At 47.8% G+C, this 15,254-nt stretch overlaps 1 protein-coding gene across 1 annotated transcript in view; it reads right to left on the minus strand.

Annotated features, from left to right (window-relative positions):
- Window positions 1-816: 816 nt before the first annotated feature.
- cica (capicua transcriptional repressor a) overlaps window positions 817-15,254 on the minus strand; it is a 36,913-nt gene continuing 22,475 nt past the window's right edge. The window contains 11 exon segments of the mRNA XM_083646579.1: window positions 817-2,932; window positions 3,472-3,597; window positions 4,153-4,287; window positions 4,593-4,744; window positions 5,772-5,902; window positions 6,842-7,056; window positions 7,628-7,898; window positions 9,659-9,905; window positions 10,971-11,128; window positions 12,757-12,899; window positions 14,062-14,545. Coding sequence (XP_083502705.1) covers window positions 2,670-2,932; window positions 3,472-3,597; window positions 4,153-4,287; window positions 4,593-4,744; window positions 5,772-5,902; window positions 6,842-7,056; window positions 7,628-7,898; window positions 9,659-9,905; window positions 10,971-11,128; window positions 12,757-12,899; window positions 14,062-14,545 — 2,325 coding nt within the window. The 3' untranslated portion in view covers window positions 817-2,669.

Below are 15,254 nucleotides of genomic sequence, written 5' to 3' on the forward strand. Positions count from 1 at the left end.
AGAGATACCCATAATAATATTAACTACCCCCACTCTTCACCGAAGAAGCAAAGAGCCAAAAAGTGCTATTTGAAAATGTTGTCTTTGACTTTTAGTAAGTTATGCTCTATATCTCTTCAACAATAACAATAATTGCATGATTCTTCTTCTGTTTTTTTGTTTGTTTTTACCATAGTTATAGATAGTATCACAACAGCTCATTCTTCTGACTGACTGACTGACTGGATTTAATATCTATGGCACACAGCCTTCCCCCCGAAACAAAACAAAGCAAAATAACCCACCCTTTAAAAAGAAAAGAGAAGAAGTCCTATTGCACCATTTGATGGGAAAGGATAAAGTGTCAAGAAGAGAGGGAAGAGGGGAGGGCTCCAGAGACTGCCCTCCAGGGCTGGTCTAGGATCTGCTTTCCCTGAACTAACCCTAACCAGAACCATCCTGAGCTACATAGCGCTTGACCCTGGACCAGTGCTTAAGGGCACTTTCTAACAACACTTGAGAGGAGGGGGGGGGGTGGCAGGAGGGAGGACGAGGGGAGGAGAAAAGGTGGTTGATAACATGGAACAAGGTTATTATTATTATTATTATTATTATTCTACTAAAACAATCTCTAAAAACAATACTTTCCTGATTTGACCTGCGGCGTCCCCAGACGAGAGGAGCCGCACAAATTGTGCAAACACCTGATTTCAACGTTTTTACAAAACGACCCTCCCCTCCCTCCTCCTCCTCCTCCCCACTCCACTGTGTCTGGTGAGAGATCGTAGGGGAGGGGAGGGGGAGAACGGCCCCAAGTACAATTATAAGTAAGGGAGGTTGGGGGAGGGAGGGGGGCATAGACTGATTTTGTCCCCCTTTTTTAAGTTTTTTTTTTGTTGGTTTTGTTTTGTTTTTATGCTGGAAAAGAAACACCATAGCGCCACGAGAGAAAAACAGGCCACGGTAAAACTGGTTATTTCCACGGCAACGACAACAAGAGAAAGCAACATTATATCCACTGGTGATTCAGAGACGTTTGGTTTAAAAAAAAAAAAATCCACATTTGCTCTCTGTTGGTAAGTTCTTGTTGTTGTCCTTATTTACTATTGTTATGTTACTTCCTATTGTTGGAATATGAATCTTCCAGCCAATGAACATCATCCAATTTCTTCTTCTGCATTTTTCTCTTTGCTCTGTCAGGAGCCAGTCAGTGTCGGGCGTAACGTTGATTCTTCCAAACCTCACAGCCGGCAGTCTTTACATAATCTCTTTATGGTGTCTATGTCCACACGGGAGAGGAGGGGGGGGGGACCCCCAACATACATACAGACATTCATCATCAGCTCCAGCCAATGAGGACTCAGTCTGTCAAAATGGCAATAACTGAAGGTGCAAAGATTGGTCACACTGAGTCCCAACTCCCGCCTCCCTTTTCTTTTTCGGGAGCGAATAGTATTCATGCTTTGAGTTTGTCTTCTTCTTCTTCTGACTACAATCGCTAAAAACTGTGCAGGCCAATGGCTTGGTCAGACCAGGGTTGGGTGTGTGTGTGTGTGTGTGTGCGTGTGCGTGCGTGCGTGCGTGTGTGCATGTGTGTGCTGTCTGTCTTGCAGCATCGCGGGGCTGTGGAATATGAGTGGAGGTCATTGGGGTTGTATTTGTGTCCCGCCCACTGTGCTGAGGAGTGGAGGGGGAGGAGTCATGGCATCTGAGGGCTGGCTGGCAACAGCTAACTGCATCTGCACAAGTGACAAAGTGCCTTTTGTGTGTCATGGTCCTTGGTGGCAGCTCTTGGGGACTGCCAACCAAGAGTAACAGTCTGATTTGGTAAGGATCTGTGCATGTGTGTGTGTGTGTGTGCGTGTGTGTGTGCGCGTGCGTGTCGTGTGTGTGTGTAGAATGTGTCTGTGTGGGATCACGTGCATGCTGGAGATTACATATGCACCAGGGTTTTTCTTGAATGTGTGTGCATGTTTCTGCGTATGTGTATGTATTATTATGTACGTATGTATCTACGTGTGTGTGTGTGTGTGTGTGTGTGTGTGTGCGTGTCGTGTGTGTAGAATGTGTCTGTGTGGGATCACGTGCATGCTGGAGATTACATACTGTATGCACCAGGGTTTTTCTTGAATGTGTGTGCATGTTTCTGCGTATGTGTATGTATTATTATGTACGTATGTATCTACGTGTGTGTGTGTGCGTGCGTGCATGCGTGTGTGCGTGTGTGTGTGTGTGTGTGTGTGTGTGCGTGACAGAGAGATAGAGAATGTGTACCACAGAGTCTGTGTGTCAAACTAGAAACTACTGTACAAATGTGCTGAGAGCAGACCTGGGCAAACTATTGGCTGAAATTATTCTGGATACTTGGGGGGGGGGGGGGGGGTGGAGTTGCACACAAGGGGCACTTGACTCATCATGTCTTGCAAGTGATTTGTCCACCTTTGAGGCTTTTTAAAAGTCTGATGAGACAAATCAAGCGCACCTCGACTAGTTCAAATATTTGGGACCATATTCAAATGTATTTTTGCCCAGGTCTGGTGGAGAACGGCGCCAGTAGATCTGAAGCCATCCGTAGTCCTGGTTCAACACATACAAGAACGTGCTGTGGGGATGACACACTCCTCGCTCTCTTCTTCTCCTCCTTTCTTCTTCTCCTCCTCACTTTTCCGGTCCTCTCCATCCTCTCAGGCCTACGATCCTTCGCTTCTCGGCTCCTCGGGGCTCTGGCCTTTCTCTCCCTGTAGCTCCGCCCCTCCGTCCTCCCGGGCCTGCTGATTGGATGAGGAGCCGTGGGGCGGGGTGGGGCCGACCTCGATCGCCCCCCCGAGCTCGAAGGTTCCGGGCGTCGCCGTCTGCATGATCTTCTGGCGGACTTCGCGGATCTTCAGCTGCAGGCACAGCTTGGTGGGGAAGGTGTCAGAGTAGCGTGCCTGGAAGGCTGCGGTGGCCTGGGCTGGATAGGGGGGTAGAGAGTGAGGGGGGGTGGAGGAGTTGTTATTTCATCTAGATGACATTATTATATATATGGTACATGGTGTCACTTTTTAAAAAGGTGAGATTGACCATAATATATTATTTAAATATAGCGGCTACTTTAAAGAATCTGAAAAGAAAGATACAGTATTGGATTTGTTTTGCTAACTGCATAATTCAATTTGTGTTATTTCATAGTTTTGATGTCTTTATTCTAAAATGTGGAAAATAGAAAAATAAAATAAAGAAAAGTAAAATAAAGAAATAATGTCTGTGTGCAAACCTTTGACTGGTAATAATGTACATTACTTTTTTGTAGTTGAAGAACAGCGACTGTAATAGGTCTCTACATTATCCTTTGATATACATTTGTGATGTGGCATAGATGAGAAGACAGTGAAGTCCAGAGTGCTAGATTTCACACACTCGGCCAACCACCAATGACCAATCAGAGCAAGTGATAGCATCCAAGAGGCCAATGAGAGAGCGGCAGCTTTCTGGTGGGGGCGGGGCTTTTACCTGAGGGGAAGAAGCCGTGTTCGTGAAAGAGCTGCATGACCAGAGCCCGGCGCTGATCCAGGGTTCTGCGCAGAGAAGAGTAAGGAACCCGGTCCAGCTCTCCTAGAACATCCTCTGCCTCCGTACCTGGGGAGGGGGGGAGAGGGGAGGCATCACAGCATTGTTAATGAATTTCAGATTCAGATTCATTTATTAAGGACTGCACAACAAAGTCGGCAGAATTTGCTTTCGGTACAGCAATTGTTAAGCACATGAATATTGTGTCAGCATAAGACATTACAGTACATAGACAGACATATGGCAACATAAATACAGAACATTCAACATATACATTGCTGGAGAGGTATACAGTGAGATTTCAGAGGTGAGTGGAGTTCAGAAACCTGATGGCAGTGGGGAAAAAACTGTTTTTGAATCGGGTTGTTTTGGTGGAAATGGATCTGTAGCGCCGTCCAGAGGGCAACAGTTGGAACAGGTGATTTGCTGGGTGAGATGGGTCAGAAACTATTTTTTGTGCTCTTGTGATTGTCCGTTTATGGTAGAGAGTGTCTAGTGATGGTTTTGATTGTAAATTTGTTTGATTTACAAGTACAATTGGGGAGTAAGGATGGATGTCACACACACACACACACACACACACACACACGGACCGACAGCTGCAGCAGCGGAGCAGTTCAGTACCTGCTCTGTCGAAGGTGAAGATGTCTCCCTCACACTTGGCGGCGCTCTTGGGGGTGTTGGGCTCTGAGCTGCAGCTGGACAGACGGCGAGTCTTCCTCCTCGGGGAGCTGGGCTCCTCTGCTGTCGGCTCCAGCTCTGCCGGGGGGAGCGAAGAGAGGAAGAGGAGGGAGAAGGGGGAGACATGGGGAAAGAAGCACAATAATAACACAATGGGAAGAGTGGGAGAGACGACGGCCAAGTAAGACATTTAATTACAAACCAGATATCCAAATAATTTAGATTCTGCGCTCTCCATTAGAACAGGTTCCCTTGTTGTATGTTGCTTGTTATAAGATCCTTGTATATGAAACGTGCGACACAAACAGAGTTCACCAGCTCTACGTTCATTACTATCAATTCAAATAATTGCACGGACAAACATTTCCGCCTCTATCTCTCACCGGTGGAGTTGCGTCGCTTCTTGCGGTAGCTTCCCAGGATGGCTCTGGGCGAGGTGGCCAGACTCTGCAGGGTCGGCGAGGGAAGCACCTCCTCCGGTTTAAACTCGGGAAGCTCGGCAAAGCGCTCCTCGAAGTACGCCCCCGACAGAACCCTGCAGGAGGAGGAGACACCCCCCGTCACACATCCAGCCGTTAACAGACCTGTGTGGCCTGCTGCTACTTTCCTACCGTCTGAATAAAGAGTGAAAAAACAACGAGGAGACCTCTCACTCCACTCAATTAAAACGGAAAGAGTTTCCACCGTGATGCCAAGCACTTGGAAGCTTGGCCACGGTGTGAAGGTGGAGCTCGATGCTGCTATGTGTAACAAGATGAAGCATGCGGTGGGGTGCATCTCGTCCCCCAGCTGCTTCATTCACATCACAGATACAGGAGACAAGCTACTGTCCTATAGAGACACTGCGGAGCGCATCATCATTCAGAAACCACGCCCAAAACTGGGGGAAACAAAAACTCCGCCCCCCCCCAATCCTGGTGTTCTCCTATGTCGCGTGCATGGTCGCGTGTTGCACACAAAGATCATATATACGGAAGATGAACACTCCAACTTACTTCCTTGACAGGTAGATCCACATTTTTCTTCTCACCAATTCTCAATAGCTTCCTTGTTTTGCTCGGGAGTACAAAAAAACTTTAATTGGCGATTTTTTTAACATTTGTTGTCTGCGCAGCCCCACCACACAACAGCTTTTAGCTATGTTTAATTCAAGGAAAATGACGCTGGTGTACGGAAGTGAATGGAGCGCTTTCCCCCTGTGATGGGCGTGGCCTATTTCATGCAGTGTCTCTATGGGTTTTCTGGGCTTGAGAAGTGCTGCAGTAGTGGAAACAGTGTCTTATTAGGGCGCGGAGTCAGCGAGAGCTGCCACAGCTACTTCATTACGCCTTGGCATTGAGTTTTACTACAGCCATAACTTCCCTGTGATCACCAAGAATGACTTTGGACTTGTGTGAAGTTCGTCTCGCATTCAAAGAGGTCGAATGGACCGAAATCATGCGCCTCTCTTATATTCAATTTCAATCCCTCATTTACTCTAACTAAGTGATCAGTTATTCATAATTCACTAATTTCATATAATCTCGCTTGCTGCCCACGGCTCCGTTATCGTTCCCACTTACTTGTCCATAGAGTCGGGTGTCTTTTTGAGGGGCGGGGGGCGGAACTTGTTCTTCTTTGAGGAAGAGGCGGGGTCTCTCTCGGCGGGGGGAGGAGGAAGAGAAGGTGGGGGAGGAGGGGAACGGGGTCCAGCCTGGAGAGGGGAGAGAGAGAGAGCGGGAAAGAGAGACAGAGAGAACAGGCAGATATGGGGTTTGAGAGAAAGATTGATTGATAAAACAGAGTTCCCAATGTGGCCCTGATGTAAAATTCCATGACTTTTGCCTCGACTTTCCAAAACGAAAGTTGGGACGCTTCCATGACCTAAGAATGTGATTCTGTCCTGTTTTCCCCTCCCCTTCTCCCAGCTCAGAAACTTTCTAAAGGAGTAAACAACTATTTCCTCCTATTGTTGGGCTTGAGAAAAACTGTCAGAAGTTGGAAAACAAATCCTGGTATATTCTTGTAAAGTGACGCATTTGTAAAATTCCTGAATTCCCCAGAGAAGTGATCAAATTCCGTGACTTTCTCTGTCTGGTTTACACACCTCTCAAATTTCCACGATATTCCAGATATTGTACATGGTATTCCCTATTACTCCCTTGTAAAAAGAGAAATTGATTATCAATGGGGATTCTTGGTGTGTTAAATAAAATAAAGTAAGTAAAATATTCCATGAATGAATAAATGTAAAATCCTTGTTAAAAATAAAAAATAAATAAAAAATGCCAACAGGGGGTGTGGCTCACTGAGTAGGGCGTGTACCATATGAGACTGAGTCCTCATATGGCCCGTGGTGGTTTGCTGCATGTCTTCCCCTCCCCTCTCTCCCTCCCATACAGTCATGTCTCTCTCACACTGTATGTCTTTCAATAAGAAAAAGCATAAAATGCTCCATTTAATTTTTTTTTTTTTTTTTTAATAAAACAAAATGCCAACAGGAGGCTGGTGCAAATTTCTCAGAGACCAAAACTCTGACGTGAAACTCTTTTGAATCTCTTGATGAAGGATCTGCATTTGGCCTTATAATCATGATAAGTTACAAAAGTACAGATGAGAGGAATGAATGAAGGTAGATATCAGTCCGTCTCACCTCTCTGCTGCTGTCACTCGTGCCGAGCTCCTCTCTGTCGGTCTCTCTGCATCTCTTCGTCTCACTGCTCTCTCTCTTCAGCCCTCTGTCCATCTCCGCCCACGTCTCTCTGCTCTCCCTCTTCAGCCCTCTGTCCATCTCCGCCCACGTCTCTCTGCTGTATCCGTCACTCAGGTCTTCCTCTTTGATGTGAAACCCGCCCGGCTCTTCTTTGACTGCCGACACAGAACAAGATCTTGCAGACTCTGTTCATGTTGGTTATTAATGAACTTATGTGTTCGCCTGGTTAAAAACCATCCTGATAACTTGACCTCACATCCTGTTTCGCTCTACGTATCGGTCTGGACTTCCAGCCGCTCTCGTCGATTTCAGTGGGCGGGACTACTTGCCTTGACAGACAACTCCTTCAGCCAATCAGTGTCGCCAAATCCAGTCCAAATCCACCCGGGAAGAACGGTGAAAACGTCTTTTCCGCCAAGAAAAACCTTGTTCTTGTTTAATTGTTGTTATTGAGTCTATTTCTGCAATAACTGCACTCCAGTTTACTCTGCTAACGTTTACCATTGCTTTGGGAGACAGCATTATTGTTTTGCCGTCCCTGATTGGCCGGTTACATTGTCAACTACGAGGGAGGTCCCTGATTGGCCCGTGGACTTTGTAATTCCTGAAAATGCCTGGGGGCGGGGCTGGAGGCCAGACTGATCGGTAGAACGAGACAGAATGTGAGTTCAAGTGATCAGGATGGTTTTGTAGGCCTGTTTGTTGCTTATCAGGAAATGACATCACCTGTGGCGACATGGCTTCTAGAGGAAGCCAGCGAGGTGTCGGTGTCCCCACTGGGCGTGGCCTGTCCTCCAGCCTCGCTCTGAGGGTCCAGCTGGCTTTCCCTCTTCACCTCCACAGCCAGGCTGGGCTGGGGCGAGCCCTGCGCCCCCATCGCCAGCGGAGACGAGGGGTTCGGCGCGCCCTTTTCCGCCGCGCCAGGTGGCACGGTGGTCACGGAGGCCACGCCTGTTGCCAGGGCAACGGTTGGCGCAGGGTAGATGGCAGTTAGCACCTGATGTAAAAGACAACAGAGAAAACCTCAGACAGACGTCGGGTTAGAGGATGACTTGGACGACGCAAATAGTCATGTCAATTTTCAGTAATTTTGTGTCACACAGCAAACTAACATCAAGTTGAAACTACGCAGTTAGAATAGTGGAACTAGAATAAAATTGTGTATTACGTTCAAAGTGGAAAAGGTGCCTGTTTTGTGCCATAAAGCAATCCAGCTGATTTCCACCCCGGTGGACACACAATGTAAAATACAGTGTAGAGACCAGTAAAGGCAGTCTATCTTCTCTGTAAAGGTCTGGTTTGTTAACAGATGCTAATATCTCAATATGAATGCGGTAATGATTAATGACAGCAACTCGCAAAGACAGACTGAAACATTCCTTCTCTTAAAATAGCAAAACATTTCTTTATGGGTCAAAAGTGCCAGGTTTGGACACAATGTTGCAGTCTGCCTTTGGGTGTTGCCGTCCTCACTGAGCAAGAATTTCTTTCCTTCATATTATTGAGACTTTACAAGCATTCCTCTCCAAGAAACAACATTTTGTTGCACCGGCAACAATACTAGAAGATTTCTTGATGTGATGTGCTCACAGCCTTTTCTTCCTGCCTGTCTGCTCTGGACAGAGCTCTCTGCCTGTCTGCTCTGGACAGGCAGACAGAGCTCTCTGCCTGTCCAGAGCAGACAGGCAGACAGAGCTCTCTGCCTGTCTGCTCTGGACAGGGCTTGGGGTTTGGGGTCGGGGGCTGTTGGTGAAAACGTATTGTAATTAAGCAATAAGCCCCAAGAGGCCGTGGTTTCTTGTTTTTAAGAGGTGTTTGTGAATCGTAGCCTCGACGTGAAACCCTTAGCTGTTGTCAAATCACTGTAAATCCCAGCCTGAAGGGGCTTATTGCTTTTATAAAACGCTTACTACATATATAGCCTACCTGCCTGGCAAGGCTTCAGAAAATCAGAAAATCAGCGTGACGTCACTTGCCACCCAGAAATGCGGAATAGCTCAAGAGTTTGATGTATAATATATGCATGTCGTGTTAAAGTTGTGTGAACTGTCGCAGTTTTTAAAATGTAAACAGAGTCAGCCAGCTAGAGTCAGCCACTCAAGCCTCGCGCCAATTGGGCTCCATAGGGTTCCATTGCCGTTGCCACCCAGTGACGCGGTTTGTTTACCAAAATGCTGCTTGGCTGATCCCTCGTATATTGATAACGGTTTTGAACGCGGCTCAGCCAATCATGATCAAGGAGCTATCCATTTTAGAAATTGAATTTTACACTATTTAGCACTAATATATCATCATAACCCCGCCCCCCCCCCCCCATCTTTCATATTCCTGATACTACACAATGCAGTTTTTTGTATGTGTTGTGCAGGCCTTGGTTACTGTTTACCTAGTCTCTCCCCAGACTCAAATATTACATTGAATCGCTGCGCTCCGCATACTACATGAGTCTGTGCCAGTTCAAAGCCCTCGCTGCTGTTTTGAGGGGGGAACAATTGAATGACTGACAGTTCGTAGCACCAATGAGAGAGTGGTTCATTTTCAAAAGTCAACAGAGTCAGGTTGGGTGGGCGCCCTGATCGCTAAAGTCGTTACTGATTGGTGGGCTCAGGATTCCGAACCCACCAATCACTGGCCAGGATTCCGACTACAGTTTGGAGCTAGAAGCGTCCCAGACCCAGAGAGAGATCTGCAGCATGCAGTAACATAGTGTATCAGCATAAGACCTCTCATGGGTCTGTTGTTGAGACTACCCTTTACCTGACGACCGTTGGTTGCCGGGGCCTGTGTAGGTGTCTGTGATTGACAGCTCAGGGGCGGGGCTGGAGCCAGCAGTGGTGGTTGACCAGCGGCAATGATTGGCTGGAGCAGGGTTTGGCCGGCCGGGGTGATGGCCGTGAAGCCCAGGGTGGCCAGAGGCGACGAGAGATAGGCAGGGCCCGGAGGGGGCGGCGCCTGTTGGGCCGTTGCTGTGGTAACCCCCGGGCTGGACTGAACATAGGTGATCCTGAAGGAGAAAAGAGTTGCAAGGGTCAAAGGTGAAAATAGCAAAATATTATTTGAAAAAACAGTTAACGACCCCAGAAGTTACCAGCTGTACAAATGTCACACAATGTAATATGTCCCCCCCAAAAAGTGAGACCTTCAGTACAGCTGGAAACATTTTGTGTAGAGTTTAATAGGGCTGACCCAAATGCTTCGAAGCTTCAATCGATGCCATTGGTGATCGATTTCCAAATCAGTATTCAAATGCTTCCTTTTTCTTCTGAAATGTATTTTGAAATAGTAATCCAACATTATTCATCATGCATCAACATTAATTATTATGACTTACTCTCTCAGACAAGGACATTGTGCCTCACAGCTCTCATCTAACATTACTTACCAGCACTGAAACTGCAACTGTTTGACCATGCAGCCACCAGGGCCTACTGTGAGCAAATTCCTTTTTATGGGCTATGGCTGTAATTTATTTGATGTGCTTATTGCACATTTTTTAATCCATTTTCATTTCAATAAAAAGGAAAATCCTTGAAGTCCTATTTTTCTCCTCGCCTCTCATTGTCACTACGTGCCCCGCGCCACTGTTGAAGCTTCAAATCTATTCGAGTACTTGTCACTGAAGCTTCGAAGCCCAAAAATGGTATTCGGGGACAGCTGTAGAGTTTAATTGAGTCACTAAATTCAACTCTAGAATGAGCTGGGTATACACAGTGTGTTCCTGTGTTTGGGGTGACAGGCCTGTATTAGGCCATGTTCGGACTAGGAGGCCAAATCTGATCCAGATCCAGGTTGGTTTTATGAGTCTGGACGCTCCAAGTCTGATTTGTGTCACTTGTCCCAAACCACATACGGAGGTCTGGACACACAGATCCGACTTGAACACTTGCCCAAATCAGATTTGTGGCAGTGCGGACACTCTCCCAAATTAGATTTGGGAAACCAATCAAGATAATGATGATTAATGACTTTAGCAGCAAATGGGATTTGCCTGTAGTGTGAACATGGCCTTAGTGACCTGGTGGGATACAGTGTGTTCCTGTGTTTGAGGTGACAGGCCTGTATTAGTGACCTGGTGGGAGGTGAGGTCAGCAGAAGCGGCTGTGGCGGCGCGGCACCGGGAGCCATCACCGTTGCCATGGAAACAGGAAAGGGGCTCCCAGGATGCACTGCTGCCACGCTAGGGTGGACGCTGGTCTGGACGACAGGCATGGGGGCGATCTGGATGATCTGTGGAAAGCGCACACACGCACGCACAAACACACGCACGCACGCACGCACACGCACACACACCACACATACACACACATAATACACACACACGCACACACACAATACACACACACGCACACGTGCCAAACAAACATTCATATCTCAAAATCTATACATTGTATTGCTTATACAGTACTTTGACATTGTGAGTGAGAGCAGAAGTAACTGAAGGGTTTGATGTGTGTATGTGTGTGTGTGTGTGTGTGTGTGTGTGTGCGTGCGTGCGTGCGTGCGTGCGTGCGTGCGTGCGTGCGTGCGTGCGTGTGTGTGTGTGTGTGTGTGTGTGTGTGTGTGTGCGTGCGTGTGTGTGTGTGTGTGTGTGTTTGTGTAATAGTGTCAAAGTACTGTGAACTGGCACAGGTAGATTGAATTGTGACATCACGCACTCAAGGCTGGTTCCATCGACCATTTTCACAGCAACTATTTTGAGGTGGTAAAGCAAGAAGTAATGCAGGTATGACCGGTAACATTAATGAGGCCCCTGGGGCTTGAACACCTAAACGGAACGGAACCATCATTAATGTTATTGGTTACACCTGCTTTACCACCTCAAAACGGTTGCAGTGAAATGGGGCTATACCAGGGGCGGACTGGGATCATAATTCAGGCCGGGCATTAGATACCAAGCAGGCCAGGCCGATACGGGCTGACGTGCGTGCCGGTGTCCGAAGGGCGGCGTGAAAAATTTGGGCCGTTTTAAGCTCAGTTTGGGCCGTTTGAAGCCCAATTTGGCCCGTTTGAAGCCAGATTTGGGCCATTTGAAGCCCAATTTGGGTCGTTTAAAGCCAGATTTGGGCCGTTTGAAGCCCAATTTGGGCCAAGTCCAATTTTACAATGAGATGCACCACTTTAACCCTGAATAAAGTAATACAACCACTAGTAAACCAGTAGGCGGCGCCTGGCCTGCTGTTCAGTGAGTGGCCTGACTGCGGCTTTTTTTTTTTTGCAGGCCAGGCCAGGCCAGGCCACCGGGCATTTGCCCGACGCGCCCGATTATGCAGTCCGCCCCTGGGCTATACAGATCCCATTGGTTGGGTATGGTTTGAGTGCAGGGCTGGAGCAATGGCCAATCAGTGTCTATCTGACATCACCATCATTCATTATTATTATGATTATTATGATTATTATTATTATTTTAGGTTGTAAGAGATTTTTAATTTAAATGTTAGGATATTGTAAGGAAGGGGCAGATAAGCTTTGCTTCCTTCTGCCCCTTCTTGATCTCATCCTTGTTTTGTTTTTTGTTTTTTTAATGAAGACTGACTTATTTGTTTATGGTTATATTTTGTCTTTACTGTGATTGTATATGTTAGATTTTTTCAAGCTAAGTAAAGATCAAATCAAATCAAACCTAGGCCCTGTGTTCTCGTTCAAATCTCGTAACGTTCAGAGCAGTCGAAATCCAGCAATCTTTTCTAATGGTGATAACATAAGTTTAACTAACACTTATATGTTTGCCTCATTATTTGAAATGTTGTCCACGTTTAAAATGAACATCCAACATTGTTACAGTCTATATATGACACAAAATATGGAAAAGCATAATGCTTTTTGACACTTGTTGTGGATGTGGGTATATTAGCTACCTTGTTTCCTGTCGGGGGTCCGTTCTGTACAGGAAGAGGCGGAGCCACCAGGGAAATGGAAGGATGAGGAGGAGTAGAGCCCGTTCTGACTGTTGCCATGGGAACCAACATCTTGCTCTGCAAGACTGGCGAATGGGCTTGGACTGATGAGTGAGAAGGAAAGGGAGAGAGAGAGAGAGAGAGAGAGAGAGAGAGAGAGAGAGAGAGAGAGAGAGAAATTAAGTCAGAGTGAGGGATAGATTCATCGAGGCAAACAAAGGGGAGGTGAAGACAGCACAGGAGCGAGAGGAGCGGTGGGCAGAGACAGAGAGGACAGATATTATTGATATTATACATGTATACTGTAGATGGAGTTCCTTGCTGATAACAAGTAGGAAGAAGGTTCTGCTGCTTCTGACTGATATGAATAGAAAGTGATGAAGGCATGGGTGGGTGGCGGGCGCCATAATACTCATGTCAACTGTGTCCCTCCTGTCAATCATTTATCGCCCTTTAAGTAAATCTATTTTCAGTGTTTCTTTCAGAGATGATTAACAAGGAATAAGGAAAAGGAGGCGTGGCCAAAGGAAACGGGACCACCCGACTGTTAAACTCAGTCAGGTGGTCCTGCCTGAGTTTAACAGATGGGACCCCCCGACTGTTAAACTCAGTCAGGTGGTCCAGCCTGAGTTTAACAGACGGGACCACCCGACTGTTAAACTCAGTCAGGTGGTCCAGCCTGAGTTTAACAGACGGGACCACCCGACTGTTAAACTCAGTCAGGTGGTCCAGCCTGAGTTTAACAGACGGGACCACCCGACTGTTAAACTCAGTCAGGTGGTCCTGCCTGAGTTTAACAGACAGGAGAACTCGCTGATTTTCTCTTTTCTGCCGGCCAATCCTTGCTCTCTGTCTCACCTCTGGTTCCGGGGCTGACTGACGCATATCTGACTCCCACCCCTGAGTGCACGCCATTGGCCAGGGAGGTAGTCGTGGGCGGGGCGGAGGGGAGGGACAGGATGCCGGCCGGCTGGTGCGTGAGCTGAGGGGAGGAGGGGCTCTCGGTGGGCAGGATGTAATGGACCTGCGCTAGCGGCTTGGAGCCAGCGGGAGGCGTGAGAGAGGTGGCGGGGAGGAGCTGAGGCTGCAGCAGAGGGAGGGGGGTGGTGGTGCTGGGCACAGGGGGCTGGGGGGTCAGGAGCTGCACCGCCTGGGCGGCTGGGAAGGACGCTCCCAGGATTAGGCTAGTGACCAATCCGCCGCCGCCCACGGCGCTTACACTGAACGGACTGGGAGAGGACGACGACGACGACGACAGGTACCCACCCCCTGCAGTGATTGGCAGCTGCGGAGGTCCGGCCCCTCCGATCAGAAGAGCGGCATTCTTGTCCTGGGGGTGGGGGCTGAGGGTGACAGCGCCTTCCATCGGCTTGCTGGCGATGGGGATGGGCGTGCTGGCGATGGGTCGCAACACGTTGGTCACGACAGTGGGGGCCATGCGGACGGCGCCGAGGACCTGGGTCACACCGTGTTGGGCCAAGGCGAGGAGGGGAGGTTGGGCGTGGGGCATGGAGGCGGGGACGGACAGAGAGAGAACCTGCCCACCTCCCCCACCTCCTGCTACTGCCTCACCTCTCTTGGAGCTGCCCTCAGCGCCCTCCTCTCCGCCTTCCATGCCTCTCTTTCTCCTCCTCTCACAGCCGTCTCCTCCTCCTCCTCCTCCTCCTCCTGCACTCCCTCTAGTGTCAGAGTGAGGCGTGGAGGGAGAGGAAGAAGGGAGGGAGGAGCGCGCCACTGGCTGGAAGCCATGCTGGGGGGAGAGAGAGATAGAGAGAGAGAGAGAGAGAGAGAGAGAGAGAGAGAGAGAGAGAGAGAGATCAAAGAGGAGTTACTATCTACAGGGATGCAAACAGGGATGTGAAAAAGGTGACAGATATCAGGGCCGACACAAAACCACTCAAAATCATTCACTATTTTGGGATCAAATAGGTGACTGTCACCTAAAGGTGACTAGTTTGCAACCCTGTATCTAAAGTTCTTCTCCCTGAACATACAAATTCATCAGAAAATCATGAGGTTTTAAAGCTCAGTGGGAATCAAGCAATTCAGAAAATATAATCTTAAATGGAAATGTCACTGATGTGATACGGTGCCAATTTACATACAATATTACAATGGTAAGAGATAAAAAAATTACAATACCTAAAGGTTCTACACTACAGTGTAACCCAAGCTACACCTGTTTCTACCTTACCTTACTGATGAACATCCAGATTCACTTACTGTGTCTAACTCATGGTACAGAAAATTGCCTTTGACATAGTCAATTACTGCAACCTCTCACAACATCTGCTGCCTAATGTTTGATTCACTGATAAGGAGATGATACACGCAGGTCTGACTCGAGCATTGAGCAAAACCTTTCAATTGATTTAGTATATCTGAAGCACAACATGTTTGGGATTTGCCCAATCAAATTCACCTGATTTAATTTAGCCAAACCAAATAAACCCCAGGGA

The sequence above is a fragment of the Poromitra crassiceps genome, assembly GCF_964638095.1.
Source record: "Poromitra crassiceps genome assembly, chromosome: 11".
Lineage (NCBI taxonomy): Eukaryota > Metazoa > Chordata > Actinopteri > Beryciformes > Melamphaidae > Poromitra > Poromitra crassiceps.